General features: G+C 39.6%; 1 protein-coding gene across 15 annotated transcripts in view; it reads left to right on the forward strand.

The window, feature by feature from the left end:
* Positions 1 to 27,791, forward strand: part of ENPP2 (ectonucleotide pyrophosphatase/phosphodiesterase 2) — a 188,903-nt gene that overhangs the window by 94,498 nt on the left and 66,614 nt on the right. For 8 of the 15 annotated variants that reach the window (XM_077493256.1, XM_077493255.1, XM_077493261.1 and 5 more), the window contains 11 exons: positions 1,415 to 1,537; positions 2,932 to 2,992; positions 5,880 to 5,977; positions 8,600 to 8,679; positions 10,954 to 11,073; positions 11,841 to 11,896; positions 14,019 to 14,084; positions 18,477 to 18,549; positions 21,436 to 21,544; positions 24,290 to 24,412; positions 26,485 to 26,634. In XM_077493256.1, the coding sequence (XP_077349382.1) occupies positions 1,415 to 1,537; positions 2,932 to 2,992; positions 5,880 to 5,977; positions 8,600 to 8,679; positions 10,954 to 11,073; positions 11,841 to 11,896; positions 14,019 to 14,084; positions 18,477 to 18,549; positions 21,436 to 21,544; positions 24,290 to 24,412; positions 26,485 to 26,634 (1,059 nt within the window). The remainder of the gene's footprint in view (positions 1 to 1,414; positions 1,538 to 2,931; positions 2,993 to 5,879; positions 5,978 to 8,599; positions 8,680 to 10,953; positions 11,074 to 11,840; positions 11,897 to 14,018; positions 14,085 to 18,476; positions 18,550 to 21,435; positions 21,545 to 24,289; positions 24,413 to 26,484; positions 26,635 to 27,791) is intronic. The other 7 variants (XM_077493260.1, XM_077493262.1, XM_077493269.1 and 4 more) reach the window with 1 other exon arrangement.

A 27,791-nucleotide genomic window follows, 5' to 3' on the forward strand; every position in this document is an offset into this window, starting at 1 on the left:
TCCATATTTTGTGGTCTATACAGCCCCCTTAAAAATTAATGTTTCTCACGTTTGATCATTTTCTTAAAAAATCTGATGGGGGGGGGGGGGGGAAGAGAGAAAAGGGATGGACAGCACCATAAAAAGTTAGGCTACGTTGGGAAAAAAAAAACATTTAAAGTGATTGTAAACCTTCAATGTTTTAAAAATAAAAACAACAAACATGTCTATACTTACCTGCTCTGCGCAAAACCACTGCACAGAGCAGCTACTAGCCTCCTCTTCTGGGGTCCCCTGCCAGCGCTCCTGGCTCCTCCTCTTCATCAGGTGCCTCCCATGGAAAGCTGCTTTCCCTGGGGGCATCCGTGCGGGCTTGCTCACGAGCACCAATGCTGTGTTTATTGACACTACGTTGGGACTCTGCCATGCTCCCATATCACAGCTTTTGATTGATCGCTATCAATTTGTCCAATAAGGAGAGCAACAGCGGTTGGAGCTTGTGCACATTGCTACAACATAGAATGCTTTTCACCTTAATGCATAGAATGCATTAGGGTAAAAAAAACCTTAAGGCTTTACAACCACTTTTAATTACTAGAAGTCAGTCCAAAGAATATTTTTCCTTCGATAACCTCAATAAGCCCCTTGATAAAAAATAAAAACAAAAAAACCCTGATTATGCAGGGTTTCTTGAGGGATGCACAATAATGCCCTGTACACACGGTCGGACAGAAAATGTGCGATCGGATTATGTTGTCGGACATTCCAATCATGTGTGGGCTCCATTGGACTTTTTCCGTCTGAATTTCTGACATACAAAGTTTGCGAGCCGGATCTAAAATTTTCCGACCAACAAAATACAATCGTTTAAATTCCGATCGTGTGTAGACAAATCCAACACACAAAGTGCCACGCATGCTCAGAATAAATTATGAGACAAAAGCTATTGGCTACTGGCCCGTTTATAGTCCCGTCGCACGTGATATACATCGCCTCGTTCTGAACGATTGGATTTTCCGACAACTTTGTGCGACTTTGACGATTTTGGCCCAAACTTGTCTTGCATACACAATGTCCAACTGTGTGTTCGGGGGCATTAGAGTTAAAGGGTCACGTGTGCCCTGGGCTACATTTTGGGCACCAGGGCTGTACACAGACTGCAGGATTTTCCAGAGTACAGATGGAATAAAATACAAAACACTCCTGCGCTCTCAAATAAAGTACACCATAATAAACCCCAAAAAAACATAGCTGATGCAGTTTTTAACTTTAAACCTCTTTTGTGAGCGGCACATGTGAAGGTATTTTTTACAGACAGAATAACCCTTCAAGCTGTAATATGTTGTATTTTTTCAGGGTGATCATAATATGAGGCCCTCTCTGACATTTTTGTTCATCACAGGTAAGCCCTGAATCATTCCTATATTTATTTCAGGTCGAGGATGGAGCTGCAAGGAGAGGTGCGGAGAGGCCCGAAATGAGGACAGTTCGTGCCAGTGCTCTGATGATTGCCTGACCAAAGGAGACTGCTGTACGGACTATCAAATAACATGCAAAGGTTAGTAGCTGTCTTCTGTCACCACGACTCATTTTGTCTTCTGAAGAAATACAAAATGATAAGATATCTTTTTTTTGCTGTGGCTTTGTAACCAAGTTTATCTAATATTCACTGTTTCAAGTAGCTTATTTCTATGTGATGACATGTGGTGATTTTCTTGTGCTAGGTTTGATTCCATGCTTTAGCATTTTTCTTGGGTTCCTTCAGTAGCAGGAGCTTTTCCTTAACCTATATTTCTAGATTCCCCTTTATACTTGCCCCAACTTTTGTGTGTAAAAAAAAAAAAAAAAGGGGGGGGGTTGGTATCCAGTGGGTCTAAATAGTAGGGTTTTCCCACATCCCTAGTAAATAGACAGTAACGTTTTAAAAATGTTCCTCTTAGATGGGACTTTTAGTGGGGAAAAAAGACTAGTTGGGGTTTAGATGCGTTTTTGATTTTATTTAAGGTGATTATATGAGAAAACAAATTTCCGTAGGGAATACACATATACATAAAAGTGTATATACAGACAAGTAATACATAGGATGCAGTGTACATGAACTCAAAAGCAATACAGTATGAGGCAATAACAATCTTAAAAACCAAAACACATGTGAACTACATATACGGAAAAGGACCCGATGTGTTTCGAGTGAATCACTCTTCTTCAGGGGTACTGATTGGGAACAGCACGGTATAAATATGTCTTCAAATAAGGGAATATTTCATGAGCATTTGATCAAGAAATATGCAAAATATCAAAGACATGTATGCGAACAAAGTACAAGAAAAAAAGATGCATAAATATGTTAACCACAATGTTGGTCACAAAAAAAATTTAACCGTAAAGTATTGCCGGGAAGCATAATAGTTTGCTGCATCCGTGTAGGTGTTGCATTAAAAACAGTGAAAAAAACAAACATCTGGGGCATCCGGGTGTTGTTAATCCCAGGGACTGCTGTAGCAGGTCAGGGGTGGAGGGGGAGAAAGAAGGGGGTTTTTGTCACCTGTCTCTGCATCCAGAACCAAAGGCGTCCCCGGGGGGAAAGAAGAGCACACAGTACCCCCCCCCCCCCAGCAGACGGCGCCAAAAAATAACCACACAGCAAAGCACGGTAGGGAAACTTTTGTATGTATGCATTTGCATTTGGAGCTGCTTGCTGGTCTCCATGACAAATTCTGGAACCTGTGATTGCTTCTAAGATCTTTTGGCAATCATAGGCTTCTCTTTAAATGACATCATTTTCATTGACTAAAATTTTAATTGTAACATATATGGTAGCTACAAAAGGAGGGGGATATATATGTTTGACAAAAATGTGTTAGTTTAAAGCACTACATTATTCCATAAAAGATTTCACTATATTTATTCCCGTAATATATTGAACTTGATAATGTTCCTTTGCCTTCCTAGCTGGAACTCGTTGGGCGGATGATGAGTGTGAAGAAATGAAGCAACCAGAATGTCCAGCAGGGTAAAAAAAGTTTGAGTTTTTTTTGTAATTTCATCTTAGAATACATTTTAGTGATGTGTTCTTATTATGTTGGAAACCACCGGCACACTTCTACAGTATAATATATGGACGATGATTGAACACATGCCTATATGTATTTGTTGATGGTTGGGCTGGACAAATCCCGGGAACCAGGTTGTCCGGAATCCTCTAGCCTTACTGTTCTCAGACTACTCTTCTGCTGTCCCAATAAATGATGTTTGTTGGCTTTTTAAAACGGCTTCTAGGTTGACAAGCTCTGAACTTCTAAAGTAGGTTATCGACCATTTTACTTATAAGGGTTGACCTTAAAGAGGAACTAAACGCTACCATCAACTCATATACAGTCAGTACTTTCAAAAACCTCTGTAGAATGAATCCAAGCTCCACTATACTTACCAGCTCTATTGTGATGTGAGATGCTTTGCCATTGCTTCCATCTTTGCCCAGGTTCAGTGTCTTTGGACATCTTGATTGCTTTTTGGATTATGCATGTGTGCAGGAGTTAGATCATCCTGGCACAAGACATGCTGAAAATGTCCACGGAGCTATGCATGCACTGCCCAGTTTATATTTAGAAAAACTGGCTTTTGTTTGCAGGTGAGACATAGTGGAGATTATTTACTAAAAATGGAGAGTGCAAAATCCTGGTGCAGCTCTGCATAGGAACCAATCCTCTTCCAGGTTTTTTTTTTTTTTTTGCCAAAGTTTAATTGAACAAGGCAAAGTTAGAAGCTGGTTACTATGCACAGCTGCACCAGATTTTGCACTGTCTAGTTTTAGTAAATCTCTCCCACAGGGTCGTATTTGCAATAAAAGCCTGCCTTCTGGCAATGTTTCCTCACTTCTGTCTGATAAAATGTTGTCCCCAGAACAGGAAGTGAGAGAGAAAAGTTCCCTAACTGAGCCCTACATAGCAGCGAAATCTGATAAGGGTCTAACCTTTCCCCACTCTATCCAAAATGTTAATAAAAACAGTTTTGGGTATATTAGATGTTCCTTTATCCTCTTTGTCCTGATGACCATTGTCAGTAGTCTTGAAAGTGCTGAGAAATCCAAAATTTCAGTTTGTCACCAGGACAGAAGTCAGTGGCTACTATCACACTGAAGTGGGCGCCGATGGTAAAGCGGCACTATTTTTGGTGCCACTTTACCGCTGTTTCAGCGGCGCTATTTGGCCACTAACAGGGTGGTTTTAACCCCCGCTAATGGCCAAAAAAAGGGTTAAAAACGTTTCCCCATTGTTTTTAATGGGCAGGGGCATTTTGGGAGCAGTGAATACACTGCTCCTACAGCATTGCAAAGATGCGGCTTGCAGGACTTTTTTGACAGTCCTGCAAGCGCACCACTCCAGTGTGAAAGCACTCGGGCTTTCACACTGAAGAGATGGGAGAGGCTCTTTACAGGCGCTATGCAGGCACTATTTTTAGCGCTTGTAAAGCGCCTCATTGTGAAAGTAGTCAAAGAAAAGTCTTATTTTGTAAGAGGGGTACTTTCCTGGGGTCAACAGTTTAGGAGTGGATTTCACTTCATTTAGTAGGGATTTCCAATCTTTTAGTTGTGCCTTTACAATAGGAAATCCCCCCCCCCCCCCCCCGCAAGGCACAGAATATAGATTTGCTTTAATGTACAGGTTTATTGTCGATAGAAGACTAATTAGACATTCAAAGAGTATTATGTGGTGAGTGCTGTATTGGATCCCCTATTTAGTATGTGCTTACTTTATAAAGAAGTGTTATGGTGATTATCCACAGGATCACTGAGCTGACTCTTTGTGACTGAATGATGAGTTGATAGATTCAGGAGTTGATGTTGCTACTAACCCAATGGTCAGTATGGACATTTCTGTTTGTGTTGCCCAGCTGAGATCAGGGCTTTGGTATTTTACATGTGCTCAAATAATAGATGAGATCTGAATGGTTTGTCTAAGCAACACAAAAAGCTCCCTCAAGCTCTTTTTTCACGTTAGAGCTATAGACACAACCTGATACCATGATGAGGAAGATGGTCACGTTTAAGGCCTACTTTGGTCATTTTGTACCTCCATACTCTTGGCCTGTTGTCTTGGCAAGTGCTACAAGTTTAGTGGTAGACTTAGGTGTGACCGACTCGTAGAGATGCCAGCCTAAGCAGGGGCTGGTCCTTGATATGGGAGGAGGGGTTTAAAGAAAATGTCTGAAAAGATCTCTGGTTGGGGGGACAGCGTAAGTACATTGCGCATAACTACACTTTTGCTTGAGCCTTTTGGAAGTTATTAACCGATTACAATCCATTACATAATTTGAGTCACGTAAAGTGATACTAAAGTCTTGTTTTTTTTTTATTTAAAAATAATAAACGTGATTAATCAATAAGTTGGTCATATCATTTGTACACAAATCCCCAATATGCCCCCGTATGGCCAACATTTTAGTAAACCTAAAAAAAAGAAAAGAGCAGCCCAGATGCTCCTCTTCTCCGGTCCCTTGCCAGCACTCCTGGCCCTTCCCTCCTGCCAAGTGTCCCCACAGCAAGAAGCTTGCTATGGGGGCACCTGAGCCAAGCTGCTACTGTGTGTCCATTCAGACACAGAGCCATGGAGCCCCGCCCCTCTCCTCTGATTGGCTCACTGACTTTGGCAGCAGCAAGAGCCAATGGTGCCCATTGTGTGTCTCAGCCAATCAGAAGGGAGAGTCCTAGACAGCTGAGTCTCTCCTGCAACATCGCTGAATAGAGATGGGGCTAATGTAAGTATTGGGGGCTGCTGTACACAGAAGGTTTTTTATGATGAAAAACATTCTGCCTTTACAAACACTTTTAAACAAACCTGTGTTGACTTCTATTAAGAATATTTTTTTTTTCTTCAATCCATTGTGAATTATTTTATTAGGTTTCTTCGCCCTCCGTTGATCATTTTCTCTGTTGATGGTTTTCGTGCATCATATATGAAAGAAGGAGCGAAGGTTATGCCCAATATCTACAAACTAAGTAAGTCATTTTTAATGTAGATTTTACTTGTTCTTAATTTTTTTTGCCCCCCCGTTATACTCTTAGGTTAGCTTTATCTAGAAGTAGCATAATCTACATTTTATAATTGGTGAGAAAAAAATGTAAGGGAGCAATTGAAAAATGGATAGGGTACTGCATTATGAACCCTAACGATAATATGGGACTAGATTATGTGCTTAGTTTGAGAAGATATTTTACAAGGGTTTGAAGGGACTGGAATGCTGATTGGCATGTAACAATCTTGTCATAATTCTGAGGAAGAGCTGGGCTAGATTTCCTACTAGGTGACATGTAAGTACTGTGTTCAGGGCCCACATTTTTAAGTCCTACAAGGGCAGTAACACCCTTCTCATCTTGTTATTCATTTGGGAAATTGAGAGACTTTTTAAATTATTTATCAACCTCTCCCTCGCTCATTATCATCCATGCCTTTTTTTCTTTGGATGTGCTAAACACTGATTACTGACCATGTGTACACCTATGAAAAGTCACATTCGCCACTTTGCCTAGTTCTAAGAAATGCACTAAATCATTGTGACCTGCACTTCCTAGCTAAGATAATTCTAACATTTGGGAGCACTTATTGCAAGATTTTCTAGCTCTGTTCTGGGGATAGAATGGTGTGCCAATGAGATGCAGACTTCCCAAAAATGTCTGGAACATTCAACCCTTAAATCTGCAGCCACAGACCGATTCTTTCCACAAATATTACTGTAGAGAGCACAGAGACAGTCTGAAAATGTGTGTGTGTGGTGTGTGTGTGGGGGGGGGGGGGGGGGGTTGTAGGTGCAGTGAGGCACATTAGGAGGGGACTGCAATGGGAAGCGGTATGTGATCCCTAAAAGTAAAATCAAACCTTTTACTAATAAGTGAAGTGGAATCCTATCGGGATATGTAAACGACATGTTTAATGGTAAGCATGAGTTTTTAACACCTCAGGGGTTATTTACTAAAGGAAAATCCACTTTGCACTGCAAGCGCACTGAAAGTGAACTTGGAAGTAAAGTCGCTGTAGATCCGAGGGGGACACGCAAGGAAAATAAAAAAACAGCATTTTAGCTTGCATATGTTTGGATGATAAAATTAGAAGAGTTTCCACTCATTTCAGATTTACCCCTTAGATTTAGAGCGACTGCACTTCCAAGTGCACTTACAGTGCAAAGTGGATTTGCCTTTCGTAAATATCCCCCCTTGTTTTAATTGTAAATTGTTTAACTACGTGGCACTTAACTGGAGCTTATGTTCTGAAAAATGGGTTTAATGTTAAAACTTGTGTTCTCTCTTCCCTTAGGCTATGCTTAATAAAATAAATTTGTGTTATTGGCAAATTTTGAGCAAATAATTGGCCTTAAATAAGGGTAGAGAGAAAGTTGAGGCAACACTGGTAGCAACTAACCAGATTCCTTTACGCATTTTTCTAGAAAAGGTTTAAAATGTACAGGTGAGATTTTAAGAATGTTTATCTGACTACCGTGGCCAAAACATGTTTTTCCTTTTCTACTTGGTTTGAATTCCTGAAAAAAATGTGTTTTGAATCTTTCTTATAGGTGCAACAACTATCAAATGTTGTTTGTTCAATTAAAATTAGCAAAGCTAACACTGGGCACTGGTAAAGCATCAGATGAGATGCATTTTGATGTTGTGACCATTTTAAAATACCATTTGTAAATATAAATACCCTATTTAAACTGAACATGCTTATGCACCACAGTATCTAGTGGTAGTTTCTTCTACATGCAATGCTGGGGCTCCATGGGTTTAAGTTGTTTTCTAAGTCGGACAAGTTTAAAACGCTATAGATTACCTAATACCTAGTTCGAACATTACATTATCACCTCTGAAGTCTTATGCTGGCCTTAAACCTGTAAAATCTCGTTGAAAAGTTAGAACTAGAAAGTATAAAAGTCGCTCATCTGACGATGCAATGGTCTCAAGTAATGGACTCAACAAATTTTGAACGGCATTTTGTAAAACAAATGTTCTACTCTTGGATTAACAAGTACATGCACATAAGACTAGTTAAGATTTTTCTCTGCAGCAAATTCAATGATTAGAAACACTTTTTGTTAAATCTAATTGGAAAAATGTTTTCATTCTCTGTCCTTTTTGAGTTTTTTTGCTTGCTCTGGTTGAAACCGATTGTGAAATCATACCCTTTAACTTTTAGATAACCGAACAAACATACAGAAAATTTGTGTTTTTCTAACAAAATTCTACAGGTATAAGGCCAGCTTTATGGGAACTGAGGCACATATATTTGGATAGCTTTGAGTAAAAAAGTAATTGCTGAAACCACAAAGGCCGTGCTGTCATATCATATTGGCATTGCCTCCAGGCCAAGTTTCAGTTCACAACATTGAATGATTGGGACAAGTTCTTTGCACCAGTAGGCAACATAGAAAATGCTTGTACTCATTTTATCTATTTGGAATGACATATTTTTAATTAGAATTATTCCTTATGTCTAATATTGAAAAAATCCTCCTTCAGGAGATCCACTATCAGCTTATATTTAAACAATTTTTTGACATTTTGGTTTTATTCCGTCACTATTTTGTATTGCAGTATTATAGCATTTCTTGTATATTCCCCTTTGTATAGGAACCTGTGGAACACATGCTCCGTATATGAGACCTGTTTATCCAACAAAAACCTATCCTAATTTGTATACGCTGGCAACGGTAATTATATAGGCTATAAACCTTTTTTTTTTTTTTTTTTTTTTTTTTAGTGCTTAGGAATCCATGAGCAAAGAAAAAAAACGTGTGCACATGGGACAGTTCACTTATTAAATTAAAATAGCATATTCAGTTGTTGTAAAAAGGAAATCTAAAAAATGCATATAAATAGAAAAATATTGATTTATTGATATTCAGTTGTTGGATTAATATGTAACATTATGTAAATCTCAACAATGAACTTCTCTTATTTAGTAATTTTTGGTCTCTTTATTATACTGTTGAAAGTGTTTTGCGATGTATGTTTTGATACATACAAAAGATGCTTGTTGATGCTGCCAGAAATGTTGTCCATTGATCACTTCCTGCGTTGATGTTGCTTTTGTATTTGTGCTGATGCTAATCCGCTACATGGTTATCTCCAAGGACTACAGAACCCTTTCTGTATACAGACATTCAACAGTAAAAAACTTCAAACATGCTTGGGACAAACATAAATCTATACTCCGACAAAAAAAGTTAACAAAAAATAAATCAAAAATGGTGGCAGACTCGATGGAATACTCAGTCTTTTTTCTGCCATCACTTTTCTGTTTGTTTTCTACATTATGGAAAAGAGGACAAGAGGAGGTCTGTGTAGTCCAGTCCTTCCATTGATACAGTGAAGAGAATAGTTGTTACCCTAGGAAGCAAAATGCGTACATGGCAGATTTACTAGGTGAATTTAAGAATAAGAGCCTGAAAAAGGAATCTAATGCAGCCATTGCATCTAAGAAATGGAAAACTGCCCTAAATTAGTTTGGAACATCCAGAGTAAAAAAATAAGGGCATCCTAACTGCTGTTTCCAATGCTTACTTTTGCCTACAGTAGCAAAGATTTACATTTGACATCTATGCTTTATTGACATGTAGAAAAGGAAAAAATGGAATGGGTGGATAATGCAATATCGACAGATTTGTAACAAATTAAGAAACTGAAAAAAGAAAGAAATCATGGATTTGGGACTTTACATGAGGCATGTTTTTGTAGATTATAATGTTTAAAGTGCCTAACTATGAGTTAAGTGTCACAATCCCCAAAGGGTAGTCCATGAAACCATAATAAATTGATATATTAATGAAGTTGATAAGTTAATAGATTTGATATATAATGCATAATATACAATTCACAGGATAAACAAGAAGAACAATAATAAATATAATAATAACATATTTAATATCAATAGTAAATGGACATGATTGGTACAGGCAATGGCAATAAATATAATGAACATATGAATCAAACATAATCTGATACTGTAGATACAAACAATACTTGATATAAACAAAATTCATGATTATATGCAAGCTTGACTTGCCACCCTTGAGTGAAGACTCTCAACGTGTTTACTGGTGTTTACAGCCAATCATGAGGAGTAGGATGCATGAATTTAGCTACAAAATAAATGGGTAAATAAAATGTCAAAGGATATGCCATGCTCTCTAAAAGAGAGAGGAGCAAAATCTAGCTAATTTATACATGTCCTATAGAATAACCCATAAGTGTGACTCAGCAACTCCTAAGGTGGGATTTAATGGTGGTTTGGAATGAACTATCCCAAAGAAACTGGTGGTTAGAAATGTTATGGGAACATCTTGTGCCATGTGACTAATAGTTTAAAAAAGATCTGAACTCTGGGAGCTGTGCCATAAAAGTCAGAGGACAAAGGTATTGCCTGTAGGCCCCCTGCAGCTGATTTTTCATATTAGTGGCTTGTTCTGCATGGTTTTCTTTTTCGTGTCTGAGCTGCTTTTCTGATGACTGTTGATCTGGTGATTGGCAGGAAAATGTTTAAAAATCAGCAATAGAGGTGGAGAAAGCATAACGTTTATGAAGCAGAAACGGGGACATCTTGCAGTGCAGGTTCTCAGGTACAGATTTCCCACCAGGAAGGAGAGCAATGAACAGCACAGTATTGACATTACCAAATCTAACTCCAATTTGGTTTGACTAGCAATCATAGGCCTTACGTTGATCTCATGTTTAGGCAAGAGTGCCTAGACACAGAACGTGCGCTGTAATTGTTTGGAAGGAATTCAAGACAAAATTTCGAATATTTTTTTTTTTTTTTTTTTTTTTTTTTTTTTTTTTTAGGGTTAGGCGCAATTTAACATTATTTGATGTTTCCTATAACATAGCAAAATCTTATTTTTTTTATGTGCAGGTTCACTGTAATACATCGTGAAATGTCAATGATAAACCTGCTGCAATGTTCTTGTGTCTTTTTTTTATTTTAGGGTCTTTATCCAGAATCCCATGGGATTGTTGGGAACTCTATGTATGATCCTGTCTTTGATGCTAACTTCAGCCTCCGGTCACGAGAGAAATTTAATCCTAGATGGTGGGGTGGGCAACCGGTAAGTAATGAACTTCACGCTTTACTGCTTTTTTGGTTCTTACAGTGGTTGAAAACCTCAGACATGGAATATGAAAAAAAGCATATGCCTTGTACTTGTCTCAAACCAGAGCACTGTCATTTCTGTCCGCTGGCTCGTTCCTCTGTTATCAGCATGAGCCACTTCTGATACTTTTTCCTGACACCAAGGGAAAAATGGTGACAGGGGAGGGCAAAGCCTGTGATTGATAGTCTCAGCTCTGTTCCTGTGTGAAGGGGATGTGTCCTCCAATCTGCTCTCAAAGTTCTCCTCACTGATGTAACTTCAGCTCTCTGTCCCCTGCTTTTTAGAGCTGAGAGATCCTGTGTAAATTCTGCATTTTTAATGGATAGATGAACATGTACAACTTATGTAGGAGAATTTGTTTCATCTCTGTGTATTACCTGAGGCCAGCCACTTCACTGGGTTGATGTACAGGTTTACAACCCCTTTTAAATATGATGACTACATTTAGTCTGGAATTCTTATAACTGCCCTTTTAGATTATTATTATTTTTTTTAAGATGCTTTAAATTTTTCAAGTATCTGTAGTTTGAGGTTTACATGTTTGGTTAGGGAGTCATATTGAGTGTTCTCATTATTAAATTGAGTCAATAGACATTTAAAATATTTTTTTGAGCCTGTGGAGCTCTTTGACTTGGATAATATACATATTTGAAAAAAATAAATTTACTTGTAAAGAATCTGAACGTAAAATAGAGATCCACTTATGCTTTTCTTCTTTACAGCTCTGGATTACTGCTGAAAAACAGGGGTTGAAGGCAGCCACATTCTTCTGGCCTGTGTAAGTGTATAACCGACAATAACAATCATTTTACTATGATTATTACTTGTAATTGATACCAAATCATTTCAAAATTCCAAGGTGTCACTAGATATAAAATGTAAAGATGCCCCCACCCTGCAGTTATGATAGGCTTCCCTCTTCTGGGAAGCTTTTCTTAGAGATTTTAAGGTGTGTCTGTGGGAATTTTTGGCCATTTAGTCTAAGGGCAGGTTCACGTATGTGCGCCCGCGGGTTTCAGCCTGGGGTCCGGTGCCTTTCTGTTCACCAATTCAGGTTCCAATTTTTACCTGAATTTTCACCAGAACCGCACCTAAAAATGCATAGGGCCTTTTTGGAAACCACGCTGTATGTGAACTGGCTCCATTGAGAGACGATCACACTCACGTGTCGTGCGAATTGAATGCAGTGAAAACCGCATTCAATTTGCACATATGCGAACCCAGACTAAGAGAATTTGTGTGATTAGGTACTCTCGTTGGAAAATAAGTCCTGACTTGGAATCGGAGTTCATTACAAAGGTGTTCATTTGGTTTGAGGTCAGGGCTCTGTGCAGGTTCCTCCACATCAAGTTGGTCAAACCATGTCTTTGTTGTGTTGGCTTTGGGAACAGTCATACTGGAAAAGAAAAGGGCCTTCCACAAACTGCTACCACAAGGTTCAATGTACACAACTGTCTACAGTGGGGTTATTGAACTAAAACTGGAGAGTGCAAAATCTGGTTCACCTGTGTATGGCAGCCAATCAGCTTCTAACTTCAGCTTGTTCACTTAAGCTTTGACAAAAAGACCTGGCAGCTGATTGGTTTCCATGCAGAGCTGCACCAGTTTTGCACTCTCCAGTTTTAGTAAATCAACCCCACTGTAGACAGTTGTGCACATCCAGCCTTGTGGTAGCAGTTTGAGGAAGGCCCTTTTCTGTTCCAGTATGACTGTAGCAATAACATTACCCTTTACCGGAAATCATTTGTGGGGGTGCCAACATACTTATAGCGGTATACACTACATAGGGGTGGTAATTATGTTTCCACATTCCCTTGGCCATATAGTGTATATACAAGGCTGGGCAAATCACAGGTAGCCACTGCACAGTTAGTTATTACAGAAGATACCTTTCTTAATTTATTTTTTTTTTTTTGCCAGTGGCACTACATGCTCTCTAGCCAATTATGGAGGTATACTTTCTGCTCCCAGGCAAAATGCCACCCCTCCTACCCCAGTCAACTGGCTCGACTAGGCAGCATGTTTTAGACACACAAACGATGGCTGATAGATACAGTTTGCCCTCATTTACTGTAGAACTAACAGAAGTTGGGAAAACTGCCCAGCTTGGTTCTAGATGTATTCTCTAGAGTGGTTGAGCATGGATACAAAGCGGTGCCAGCCCATTGTACAGGGGTGACGCCCCTCTATCCATGCGTCTGGCCTCCTAATCTACATGTAGGGGGAGCAGAGCCTGAGGCTCTAATTTGCTTAATTTGCTCTAATTTGCTTAAAATAAGGGTGGGCTTGACTCCCCCCCCCCCCCCCCTCCCCGAGCCCAACCACTTTTGTGACACTAGCGAATTAATATTCGCTATTGTCTTCCTCATTCTCCTCCAGGCCAATCAGGAAGCCCCTATTGGCCAGGGAGTCTTAGGATTCCCACGCTGTGTGTGAACTGGCTCCAATCTTAGGATTTCCTGGCCAATCGTGTCTTAGAACAAGCTTCCTGTTCGGCCGGGAGAAGAATATCTCTCTGTGTGCTCTCACCGGGAGAATCGGTCAGAGCGGCCCCAGCTCTTCCTTCCCCCTGCTTCCATAAGATGAGGCATCTCTGATTTACTATTCCACCAATGCAATGCACAAACTATAGAAACCGCAAAAATGAAGCCCCATCCAGGTTGTTGTTGCAAGCGTGACAGTCTGCATCTTTACTGTGCATGGGAATGTGATCCTGACAATCGGTAACGCAATGTGTGGGTGCCTTTGTGCTGCTGCCCTAGACCATGGCCTATGTATCAGTCTCACTGGGTCACTAGCTTGTTAAAATTGGCTTTTTCATACACTTGAATTTGTTGCTTGTGTGTATGTATATTTCTGTCTGCATATGTTACATCATATTTTGGTTACATTTCTTACAGGACTATACCTTATCAGCGGAGAGTATTAACAGTTCTTCAGTGGCTGCACTTGCCTGAAAATGAAAGGTATCTGAAAAGTATATAGTTTTCTGGTCCGTGTTTTTTTTTTTTTTTTTTTTTAACCCCTTTCCGCCCAGCCTGTTGTAAAATGATGCCTGGGCAGGAGCTCTATTGTTGACATCCTCCCAGGATTGTGCCTCACGTATGCCCCACAGGCCACGCTTAGGCACGATCTGTCACCCTGTTGGTCACAGTCATCGCATGGTACTGACAGGGCCAATCAAAGCCCATCTGTACCATGTGATTATCTGTTGGCAGTCACAGCTAATCACAATAGGAATCACTGACTGAGTAATTTTCATTCAGTTAAAAAAATGCTTGCTTTTAACTGTAAAATTCAGTTATAAAATATCAGTATGTAAAAAAATTAAAAATAAAACCCTGATCACCTCTCCAAAGTAGTACGGTGTTCCTATGGTAACATTGTATTGCTCTGGTCACTGTATGTTAAAAAAAAAAAAATAATAATAATAAAAAAATTGTCACCAGTGTCCCTGATCTGGTAACAAACATATGGCCCCTGCCCCCACCTATGACTGACGTTCACAGCAAGGAGCGCATGAAAGACAAAAACAATACATTTCATAGCCAACCAGTCTGCCAACTGACCAAATTAACCTGTCCAACATTCTGCATAAAAAAACAGGGGTTTAGTTAGCACGCATTTGCAAATGCATGCGTAAGCTGCAAGGCCTCTTCACGGCACCCTGTGTATTGCTTGTAGTCATAATGCTACTGAATTTATGAGCGCCTCCCCAATGGAAGCACGTGCATTAAATAGATGAGGGGCAGGTGGGCCTGGAGGCAGCCCAATACCCCTTAAAGGAACAGGAGCACACTGGACACCCAGCAATCGCACAGTGGCATCGAAGGTGCCAGTGTATCCCCGGACCATATTTACACCAGTTAATGAGCTGAGCTATGGAATGTTCTGTTTTTGTTTTTCCTGATCACTGCTACACCAGTTATATGATATACTGGTGAAAGCATGCATACATTTATTTAAAAATTGTGTTTCTTCTTTTTCCAAAAAATTGTGACAAAAAATTACAACTTCAAAAAACCTGCCATGCCTCTTACTAAATACCTTGGACTGTCTACTTTCCAAAAAGGGGTCAATTGGGGGTATTTGTGCTGTCTTGGCATTTTCAGGCCTCAAGAAATTAGATGTCAGTACATCTAAATGATTCACTTTTATTTATTTATATTTTTATACATTTATATTCTCACAAAAGTGAGTACCCCTCACATTTTTGTAAGTATTTTATTAAATCTTTTTGTTTGTATAACATTGAAGAAATGACACCTTGCTACAATGTAAAGTAGTGAGTGTACAGCTTGTATAACAGTGTAAATTTGCTGTACCCTCAAAATAACTCAAAACACAGCCATTAATGTCTAAATCGCTGGCAACAAAAGAGAGTACACCCCTAAGTGAAAATGTCCAAATTGGACATGGAGTTCACCAGAGCTTCACATGTTGTCACTGGAGTCCTCTTCTACTCTTCCATGATAACATCATGGAAATGTTGGATATTGGAGACCTTCCGATTGAGTATGCCCCACAGATGCTCAATACTGTCTAGGTCTGGATACATGCTTGGCCAGTCCATCATCTTTACCCTCAGCTTCTTTAGGAAGGCAGTGGTTGTCTTGGAGGTGTGTTTGGGGTAGTTATGTTGGAATGCTGCCCAGTCTCTGAGGGAAGGGGATCATGCTCTGCTTCAGTATATGTTGGCATTCATGGTTCCCTCAATGAACTGTAGCTCCCCAGTGTAAGCAACACTCATGCAGCCACCAGACCATGACACTCCCACCACCATGCTTGACTGTAGGCAAGACACATTTGTCTTTGTACTCCTCACCTTGTTGCCACCACACATACTTGACACCATCTGAACCAAATAAGTTTATCTTGGTCTCATCAGACAACACGATATGGTTCCAGTAATCCATGTCCTTTAGTCTGCTTGTCTTCAGCAAACTGTGGGCTTTCTTGTGCATCATCTTTAGAAGAGGCTTCTTTCTGGGACGTCAGCCATGCAGATCAATTTTATGCAGTGTGCGGCGTATGGTCTGAGCACTGACAGGCTGACCCCCCCATCCCTTCAACCTCTGCAGCAATGCTGGCAGCACTCATACTTCTATTTCCCAAAGACAACCTCTGGATATGACGCTGAGCACGTGCACTGAACTTTTTTGGTCGACCATGGCGAGGTCCATTCTGAGGGGAGCATGTCCTGTTAAACTGCTATATGGTCTTGGCCACCATACTGCAGCTCGGTTTAATGGTCTTGGGAATCTTAGGCCATCTTTATGTAGAGCAACAATTTTTTTTGTCCAGATCCTCAGAGAGTTCTTTGCCATGAGGTACCATGTTGAACGTCCAGTGACCAGTATGAGAGAGTAAGAGCGATGACACCAAATTTAAATTTCATTTGCATAACAGAGTTGTGAGAATAAGAGACTTTGTAAAATTAAGATTTGAAACATTTTGAATAATAAAACAAAGTTTGTCCTGTGACTCAGTGTTACAAGGTCTCAGGTGTGAATGGGGAGCTGATTTTGCAAAGGATAAAAAAACAGAACAGAAGCTCGATTTGTGTAGAAAAAAGCTGAAAGTTGGCCTGGGCAGGAAAAGGTTAAAAATGTTTGGTATTGAAGTAGTTAATAAACGCTTTCATCCTTTTCCGCAAACTTAAAAATGTGTTCACTTTTCTGCACACCTAACCGACTGGATGATAAAACAAACGTTGTTTTATTATTCAAAATGGTTCAAATCTTAATTTTACAAAATCTTATTCTCACAACTCTGTTATGCAAATGAGATTTTTAAAATAAGAAAAGATGAGATAAAGGTTGTTGGATTTTTTTTTTTGTAGGTTTATGTGCATAGAAAAGTGGAACCCATCACATCCACATTTTGAAGCAAAATATTTGAAATGTAGAGGACTGAATTCATACAACTGCAGGTTCCATAATATTGGCTTCATTGGCAAACAGAAGGATAATCCTTACGTTAGATAATAAAATTGTTTTTACACACATTTTTTATATAATGCTTGAAGTAAACCCATGGTTGCTTGTAACCAAATATAAATAACCCCAATTTCAAACATTACTTCCCAAGATGAGCTTTTCAAACTTATTGCAACATTTTTAAGTAGAACTATAGGCAAAACCTTTTAGACCAGTTACCCTACACAAGGAGAGGGCAATGACGACTTCTTATTACAGGAAGCTCCTGCGCAGAGGAAAAGTTCAAAGTAAAATAGAACTATAGGCAAAACCTTATTTGTTTTTCAGTTTGGATAGAGAAATGGAGGGTTATAACCCTGGCATATTTATTTTTATTTTTTTGTTTTTGTTTTTTTCTATCCATCTGTGTCCCATTAAGGAGATTTCCCTTCACTTCCTGTGCCATAGCCAAACGGGAACTGAGAGGAAATACCTGGAAATTAAAGGAATACCTTGGTGCCCCTGAGTAAGCAGAATTGGTGTCCATTGGAAGATTTTCCCCTATTAATTTTCTGGGGACAACACAAAATTTGTGATTTTTTTTTTTTTTCTTTTATTTTCACATTCAATGAACATAGTAAACAGGACAAACAGAGAGGGTAAATCTCCTTAAGAGGAGCACAGACAGGAATAAAAAATTTAAAGGGGTGTTCAAATCCCTATTCACTCTATTCAAAACGAAAAAACTTTTTCCCCTTACTTATACTTTAATAGATCTAGGACAATTCGTGTACTCCGATATTGACAGCCACACTATTGGTCACTCTTACCAGTAGCTAATAATTGTTATTAGCCCTTTCCCCCTGTCCAGGGTATAACTAGGCCCATTGGTGTCACTAAGAAGTTCAACGCTGTCATATGTTCTAGCCAACAATGCTAGTGGATTATGTCTCGCCTTGGGTATACTCACCTCCATGAGTACTAAAAGAAACTGATGTACATGACAAATTGTCCTTCAAGTTAATAACCGGTTCTAATGACCATCGCTATAGACTTCAGGCCCATACACATGACCAGAAAATTGTATGAAAAATACCGCTTTTGAAGCAATCATACCATAAACTGTTAGTCAAGCATGAACATTTTTCTTGTACAATACCAGCATATGATTTTCGTTTAGTCAGTATAGTTTTTGTCCGAAAATACAATACATTACATTGCTTCCAATTTTTTATTCTGTCATACAAGAATTTTCGTAACTTTAGTAACCTCTTCATTTTCAATATGGAGACTAGCATGCAAAAAAAAATAAAACATTTATCATCATCTCGTCGTGTGTACCAGGCTTTAGATGGTTTGATGTAATTGTTGCCTAGAAATGTACCTCATCTCTAAAAATACCTAAATCGCTCAATTGCTTTTATCTGTCTTCCCTTTCAGGCCTTACGTCTATGCACTTTATTCCGAGCAGCCTGATCAGACGGGACACAAATATGGACCATTTAGCACTGAGGTTGGTGCAGATCTATTAATGGCATTTTGCATGACTTCATTTAATTGAATCCAGAGGGTCATGATTACAGCTAGGCAACTAGCATTTTCAGCAGGACATTACTGGCAGCCTCCACAGTTTACTTTAACCACTTAACAACCGCCCTATAGCCGAATGACGGCTACAGGGCGGTTTCTTAACTCTGGGAGGCCGTCATATGACGTCCTCCCAGAATTGCGCTCCCGCGCACCCCCTGGGGCGCGCACTCGAGAGCATCCGTGACCCTGTGGACCCGGCGCATCACGGATCACGGTAAACGGCCGCTCATAGCGGCCGTTTACCATGTGATCGCTCCGTCAAATGACGGAGTGATCACTTGTAAACAAACCGGCGTCATGTTATGACGCTGGTTCCTCCCTCCCCCTCTCTGTACCGATTGGAACAGCGGAGGGGGAAGAGATCGGTGTCAGCAGCGTTGTGGGCTGCATCTGCAGTGCCCACATCGCTGCTCACCGAAAATTAACCCCTCAATTCCCTGCCAATACTCTGCAATACCCTGCCATTACCCTGCATTACTCTGCATTACTCTGCATTACCCTGCAACACTCTGCATTACCCTGCATTACTCTGCATTACTCTGCATTACCCTGCAACACTCTGCATTACTCTGCATTACTCTGCATTACTCTGCATTACTCTGCAATACTCTGCAACGCTCTTCAACACCTACCAATACCCTGCAACACTCTGCAATGCTCTGCAACACCCGCCAATATCCTGCAATGCTCTGCAACGCAATACTCTGCAACGCCATACTCTGAGATACCCAGCCATAGACACCCCCCCCCCCTCCCGCCGCCCTCCGGTGCTTCTACCGACTCGCCAATACGATCAAATCCAGAATCTTTTTTTTTTTTTTCAGGCTTCCCAGCTTAGAGGTGAGATGTGGGGTCTTATTGACCCCATATCTCACTGTAAAGAGGACCTGTCATGCCATATTCCTATTACAAGGGATGCTTACATTCCTTGTAATAGGAATAAAAGTGATCAAAAAAATTTTTTTGGGGGAAAAAAATGTCAAACTAAAATAAATAAAGTGAAATGAACAATAAAAAAACATTTTTTTTTAAAGCGCCCCTGTCCCCATGTGCTTGCATGCAGAAGCGAACGCATATGTAAGTCCCGCCCACATATGAAAACGGTGTTCAAACCACACATGTGAGGTATCGCTGCGAACATTAGAGCGAGAGCAATAATTCTAGCCCTAGACCTCCTCTGTAACTCAAAACATATAACCAGTAAATAAAAATTAAATCGTCGCCTATGGGGATTTTTAAGTCGTGACGTTTGGCGCCATTCCACGAGCCTGTGCAATTTTGAAGAGTGACATGTTGGGTATCTATTTACTCGGTGTAACTTCATCTTTCACATTATGCAAAAATTGGGCTAACTTTACTGTGTTTTTTTTTTTTTTAAGCACAAAACTGTTTTTTTTCCCAAAAAAATCATTCAAAAAATTGCTGCGCAAATACCGTGCGAGATAAAAACGACCACCATTGTATTCTCCAGGGTGTTTGCTAAAAAAACATATATAATGTTTTGGGATTCGATGTAATTTTCTAGCAAATAAATGATGATTTTTACATGTAGGAGAGAAATGTCAGAATTGTCCTGGGTGCTCCAGAACGCCTGATGGCGCTCCCTGCATGTTGGGCCTCTGTATGTGGCCACACTGTGTAAAAGTCTCACACATGTGGTATCGCCGTACTCGGGAGTAATAGCAGAATGTGTTTTGGGATGTAATTTGTGGTATGCATATGCTGTGTGAGAAATAAACTGATAATATGACAATTTTGTGAAAAAAAAAAAAAGTAAAAAAAATCTTGATTTTGCAAAGAATTGTGGGAAAAAATTACAACTTCAAAAAACTCATCATGCCTCTTACTAAATACCTGGGAATGTCTTCTTTCCAAAAATGGGTCATTTGGGGGGTATTTGTACTTTTCTGGCATGTTAGGGTCTCAAGAATTGAAATAGGCCGTCAGTACTTCAGGTGTGATCAATTTTCAGATTTTGGCACCATAGCTTGTGGACTCTAAAATTTCACAAAGACCAAATAATATCCACCAATTTGTACTTATTTTTACCAAAGATATGTAGTAGTATAAATTTTGGCCAAAATGTATTAAATAAAAATTACTAATCTGCTAAATTTTATAACAGAAACAAAGAAAAATTCATTTTTTTACAGAATTTTCTGTATTTTTTTCTTTTATAGCACAAAAAATAAAAAACCCAGCGGTGATTAAATACCACCAAAAGAAAGCTCCATTTGTGTGGGGAAAAAAGGACAAAAATTTCATATAGGTCCAGTGTTGCATGACTGAGTAATTGTCATTCAAAATGTGAGAGCACCGAAAGCTGAAAATTGGTCTGGTTATTAAGGGTGTTTAAGTGCCCAGTGGTCAAGTGGTTAATGTTATATGGTGTCACATTGCGGAGCCTTCTGTTATGGGCTCCTGCTACCTATGTTCTGTCTGTATTGTGAACATGTTAACTCCACATTATGCCACTGGGCTTCATAATTTATTAGGACTCTTTCTGGTTGCGTACAGCCAACGATCAGGTTAACTTGATTACTGACTGTTGAACTCTGCTTGAATTTGATTGATAAAGGCTGGTAACGCAAACATAACTTCCTTTTAGATATCTTTAGCTTCACAAAAATGTTCAATTAAAAAGAAAACTATTGCACTTTTTTTCCACTTACATAGGTATTTATGTATTCTGTCCTAATACTGGTTTATGTAGATTGGTGCTGTTTTTCCTGCATTTAAATTGCATTTAAGCGCAAGTCTTCAGATATCAATTTACTTAAAGTCTCTCTCATGTCTTCTCCTTTTTCAGTTGACTAATCAACTCAAGGAAATTGATGTCATTGTTGGCATGTTAATGGATGGTCTAAAGCAAATGAAACTCCACCGATGCGTCAATATTATATTTGTGGGAGATCACGGTAAATATTTGATTTTTAATTGTATAATAGCTCTACAGTAAAAGCATTACAGCAATTTTTTTTATTTTGTCTGGTTGGTCTATCTCTACCCTAATATAATATTGCCAGATTAAAAATACCAAAGTAAAGCTGAGCTGCAGGTAAATAGCTAAATGGATGTCTTAGCTGCTGAACAATTTGTATTCCTTCTCTGGGATTAAGAAAGCCATGCCAACCAGCACAGCTAGCCCGATGACCTGACTTTTCTATGTTGCAGCTAAGGAACACAGCTGGGTCACATCGCCACGCCCAGCCTATAACTGGACAGGGTAGGAGCAGCAAATGGACTAATGAAGCTATGGCTTTGCTTTGTCCTCCAGCCAGTCTTTTTCCTATTTAGCACATGTAAATGCAGGACACTTGATTGGATCAACTGAATACCCCTTCCTCTTTCAGTCTGAAGCCCTGTACACAAGGACCGAATGGCGGGCGACGTTGGCCTGTTTCATAAAAACTGACATTTGGCCCATGTGTATGTCAGCCGGTCCAACAGATGCCGTCCGTTTTAGTTTAATAGTAGGTAAGGTTGAATAAAGACAATAGTCCATCCAGTTCAACCTGTGAAGGTGCATGTGTGTCAATGTCATCATCATTGTTTCCAGGACTTTTTTTTTCTCAGAAAATAGGTGCAAAAACGTAATCTCCACCCCTCCCCCTCTCTCTCTCTCTCTCACTCACTCACACTCACACACACCCTTACCCTCCAAACCTCATCACATAGTGGGTTAGTAGTGTGGTTAACTTTCACTAACAGTGGGAGGGTCTTAAGGGGCATTAAACATCAGGAGTGCATTACATACAGAGTGCAGAGTTTGGGGGTCATTACCAAGAGAGTGCAGAGTTCAGCCTTCTTCCACAGCCGCTTACCTCTGCATCCCACTTTCACCCATCTTCCACCAAGTTCCAGCTTAAAAAAAAGCCCTGATCATTTCCCATATCCCTGTATGTTGTGCTCACTATGATACTGGGTGTAAGGGGGCACAGGTTCTTTTTAATATGGTTTCCCTGGTCGTGACACTGATGCACTGTCTGCCGCTTGACTTTTTACTGCACCCCCAGATCAGATGGGCTAGATCTGGCCCTTTACAGGGACTAAGCTGACATTCATTTGCCTGAAATTCAGATTTAAAATTTTTACACTTATTATATGATTTTTTGGGTACAATATGTTCTGTTAAGTAGATTTTAGGGGATTAATCCATCAGATGGTTTGAAGTGTTCAGCACAGGTCTTTACTTGCCAAACTCAGCCTTGGTATTGTTGAGTTTTCTTGGCTCACGTGACATTTAATTCAGTAATTGTATGTTCCAAGGTTAAGGATGTTGGCTTCCAGCAGCGCCTAGGTTTATCCAGCTGGGGCGATAAATAGCTTTGAAATTCCACGTCTGTCAGAGCTTTGCTTTGATTACATTTTGATGCTTAATTAAAAGGCTTGTGTTTGTTTTGTTTTTTTGCTTTTTTTTTATAAATCCAAGAGTCCAAGCTGGATTAAGTCAGACAGTTTATTGAACTATGGACTTTGTGTTTTTGGAAGCCATTGGTTTCTTTTTCGGTTCTCTTCAACTAGAACAAACTGTACAGGCCAAACACAATTGTTTTGTTTAATTTTCGGATGATTTGAACATGTAAGTGTGACAAGAGAAGATTTTTGGCAGAGTTTATTATTCGGAGAAGGGACATCTTGAAGCTAGGCTAAATATAGTATGAACCATATATTACTAAATCCCAATACGAGCGGGACACACATGATATCAGAACAATCTGTGTACTCTAAACCACCTCAACTTGTCTTCTCTAAAATGCCCAAAAGTGGATCTTCACCCTCAGAAAAGACTTGCTTCCTATTCACCCCTCCTCCCCTTTGCTACATGAATACGGCTATCTTTTTTTTTTTTTTTTTTAATAACTTTTTTTTTAAAAAGATGCAGCACATCACTTACTCCCTTGAAAGCACAGGATATGGCTGTAAGTGGGAGTGAGCAGTGGGCTGCCATTGCAAAAAACCTTGGCCGGAGCTGAAAGTCTTCGGTGTTCACCCGTTATTTGGATGGTGGACTCCAGGGCCTTGGTACCCGGCTGGTTACATGGAATCCAGGAGGCTACAGGTTGGCCTTTGAGCATTGAAAGGGATTTGGTTTGTCTTAACGTGGAATATTTACCCATACAAAAATGCCAGAATGATATTCTGGAGGAGATCATTGCTGTGCTACAATTTTATTACCCTATTTCAAACACTGATTTACCTGTCTCTGTCCCTGCAGGAAGCAGGGCATGCGTATATAGGAGTTATGTTAAGCTGCTCAAAAATATACCTCCCATGTGTAGTAGTTTTTTAGATTTCCTTTTAAGCCCAGCTAAACTTTTAGAATGAATTGGTTAACTATATTCCAAGTGCATCAAAACAAAAGTTGTGCAATGTCTCATCATAGCTTTCTTTAGAAAGCAACCATTCGTGTTCCTTGCTGCTTGGAGAGTTCTATTTCTGTGTATTAGCACAGAAAGCAAGGATCCTCCTCTGCGGCTTGCTGCCAAGGGACAGGCTTTCTTTTTCAAGATTTGGCTGCTTTCTTAAAAAAACATGCTGTACGACTTTGCTTTGATGCACCTGGTATGTATTTAGTTGACTTATCGAGTAGACTTCTATCTAATTTTCTGTTGTACTATAGTAACAGTTTCTCTCATTTTAATTTCTTTTTCTCTCCACAGGCATGGAAGAAGCAACATGTGAGAGGACTGAATTTTTGAACTCCTATTTAAACAATGTGGATGATTTTATCTTCTTACCTGGTTCTCTAGGACGTTTGCGTACTAAGAACAGTCTGCCTAAACGTGAGTTCAGTGATCTCAGGGCAATCAATATTGCTATTTTGGTCAAGATAAGAGAGAACAACAATTTAACTGTAGGCATACCCAATGTACTCATGAATAACTTTCTAAAATGTGCTACCAGCTTCATGTGAATTTTGCATTCCAATACAAGTGTAGGGGATACAAACCTTTGTGAAGCAGGTCAAATGCAAGTCCGAGATATATCAACTAGAGGTCAAATATTTCTGAATGATGTCAGAAGCATCTTAAGATGATGTCAAGTTTATGCCATTGACACAAGCCCAACGAACATTGATACAGGCTGATAAAGTGGAAATTAAAACAAAACTGGACTATTCTTGAAAATATTCCGCCACTCATTCAAGTGGCTTCTTCAGATATGGTGGTTATTTTTTCAATTCGCAGTTACCTACCCTTCTATGGATATTTCAGTTTTGGGTCAATGTTTGAGTGCAGAAAATTCCACTGCTTTCGTATATTTAATTGACTTTGTCAACAGGATCTATGCTGCAGATATCCTAACTCTACCTGCCAATCATGTGTTTTTGATGGGAGAGTAAGTTCTGGGAAGTCTAGGAGATCTTACTGCTGGATTTCCTGGGAGGGATAAATGTCCCTGAGGATTTCAATCTAAAATTATGGATTTAGGTGGATTGAATTGGGTCAATCGGGGACTGTCAAAACATTGAACCTGCTTTCTTTTCTTGGATTCATAATCTGTATTGGCTAATGCCATGATAAGACAGTTTTGTGTGCTACATTGACTTCCTTTATACATAATATTTTTGGAGGCACTGTATTCTTTCCCGAGGTTTACTTCTGAGAGTATTATGTGTCATTTATGTGTCATTCGCTTTCAATGGCTGGATCATTACAAGAACATGAGACGTCTATTATCAAACATTAGCCACTTGTATTAGTTAAAGAAGATCTATCATTCTAATTATTTTACAATTCTGTCCCCTAGTGGATCAAAGTACTTTTGGTCCATGTTTCAAGGTGCTTTATAACCATAGTTATAAGGTCCGACCTGCCCCCCTCCCCTCCTGCTGTTACCAATCCACCAGCTATGAAGGAGATGGCTGATTTCACAGCTGCAGGTTGTCTTGGCCATGTGCACTTTCCCAATCAACAGCAAGAGGAATGCAGAGGCTGACGCATCCCACCTCCCCTCTGCATTCCTCTTGCTGTTGCTTGTCTTGGGAAGTGCTCACAGCTGAGACAAGTGGCAGCTATCAATCGGCCGTCCTCTTCATAGCTGTTGTCAGAGCATCTGCACAGCAGGAAAAAAGGAGGGGGGAGGTCGGATCTCATATCTAGGGTTAGAAAGCACTTCGAGACATGGGACAAAGTACTACCTGTATTTTGTTCCATGAGTGACAAGTGTAAAAAATATCTTTAAAGCTTTTTAGAATGAACTTTTTGTTTAAACACCAGGCTTTTATTTCACAACTTGTAGTACATTACATTCCGATTTATTACATTTAATGTTACCTAATCCTACCTTTAAAAAAATGTTGCCTAATCTTTTTGTGACTAACAACTTGACCGGCTAAAAGCGTGGAATGTTTTCAATATTGTTAAGCAAGGACAGTCCACTGTCCCATACTGTACTATATTGGCAGTTTTTTATTTTTCTCTTGTGTTGGATATGAGCTGAGCTCCTGTTGCATACCCATTGCTCCAGACTTGCAATGCCCAACATTTTAAAACTCCATCTACAGCTTTTAGGTCCATCTTTTACCTCCTTTACCTAAAACGTATAACCCCCTCTTCCTATCACTGTGTGCCCTCTTCTCTTGGAGAGCAATTTAACTGCTTAAAAAGATGGCAATGTAGAGGACAGTTGAGTTTGGGAAGGTATGGCCTGCTGACGTTCCTAATCGCAGAGGGACAGTTGCATACACATCTGCTGCTTATTTTCTTATGCTACTGCATATTGGCAATGCTTCAGTTGGAAAGTCAGCATTTCTTTTATGATTCATGACAGTACACACCTTCCATTGGAAGTAACATGAAATGATTATCATCCCGGAGAGGCAGATCATATAAGCAGACACTTCCTCTTCCAGGTCAATGTTGCCCCAATCCACTAGGAAACAAAAAGAAGAAAAAAATATCGGTGACACACAATACTCATTCTTATGGCAGTAAAGGTGATCTGTATGAGAGAGACAAGCATGTGTACTGTCATGTCTGTACTAGAAACACTGAGAATAGGGGTAAGTAAAGCTTCCATTTTCAATGCATTGCAAGGGCTTCAACAAATGCATTGAAAATTGAATTATACAGGAAACCATATCATGAGCTTGTGCCACAAATTACTTTCAGCAATGGTTATATGCATCAAAATTGGTTGCTGTAGGCATGTCATGGAAACATCCCTTGTTTCAGGGCTGTGGATACACATTTCTGGGCACTAATGTGAGCTAAACACCCCCATCCCATCCAGAGGATCAAATCATTACTCAACTGATACTGATCTGTCCTAAAAAGTGCCTGTTACCAACAAAGCTAAAGTGCATACTATGAGACTTTGCTGTTAACATGAAGCAGGAAACCATTAAATATCACTGCAAAGCAGGCGTATGTTATGGGCTTCCCCCTTACATGCTATACATAAAAACAAGGTTCTCTTTTCATGCGATTAACACAAAATGAAGACTTTAATTTCATATCTTAATAAAATAAAATGATATAGATTCCCTTTAAAGCCTAACTCTAGGTTTCGTGTTAATTTAAATGCTTCTTTTGGGCCAACAATTTCCATTACTAAGAAACGTTGCAGCTCTCAATGCATCAGCTACATTCAGTATACAGTGCTGTGTTCTGGCAGTGGGATGGGGACCTCCTATCTCATTCCCGGAACAAAATCAAATCGGGCTGAGTGCTGCTCAGCCATTTTCAGGAAGCCTTGTATTTTTATCGTAGAATACAAGACTTCCTCTGAATGGCTGAAGTGGAGATGGCGAGGTCATCCGCCGGCCTCTTCACCTCCAATCAACAGAAGCCTTGTATTAATTCATAAAAATACAAAGCTTTCTGTGAATGACTGAGCAGCACACAGCCTGACTCGATTTTGTTCCAGGAAGGGAAGTCTCTGTACCGCTGCCGGAACACAATGCTGTATATTTTATATATATATATATATATATATATATATATATATATATATATATATATATATATATATATATATAGCTCATGCTGCATACAGTTTATACAGTGCTGACAGCGGCTGCATTTCTTAGTATTGGAAATAGTTCATGCCAAACAAACTTTTCAAAGAAACTCAAAGCCTTAGGTTAGGCTTTTAAGTGTATCTTAAAGTAGAAGTACAGTCAAAGCTCATTCGGCTGTACTTCTCCTGTGTATCACA

This window comes from Lithobates pipiens, unplaced genomic scaffold (genome assembly GCF_037356315.1).
Source record: "Lithobates pipiens isolate NorthernLeopardFrog02 unplaced genomic scaffold, aLitPip1_a1.2 Scaffold_19, whole genome shotgun sequence".
In the NCBI taxonomy this organism is placed as follows: domain Eukaryota; kingdom Metazoa; phylum Chordata; class Amphibia; order Anura; family Ranidae; genus Lithobates; species Lithobates pipiens.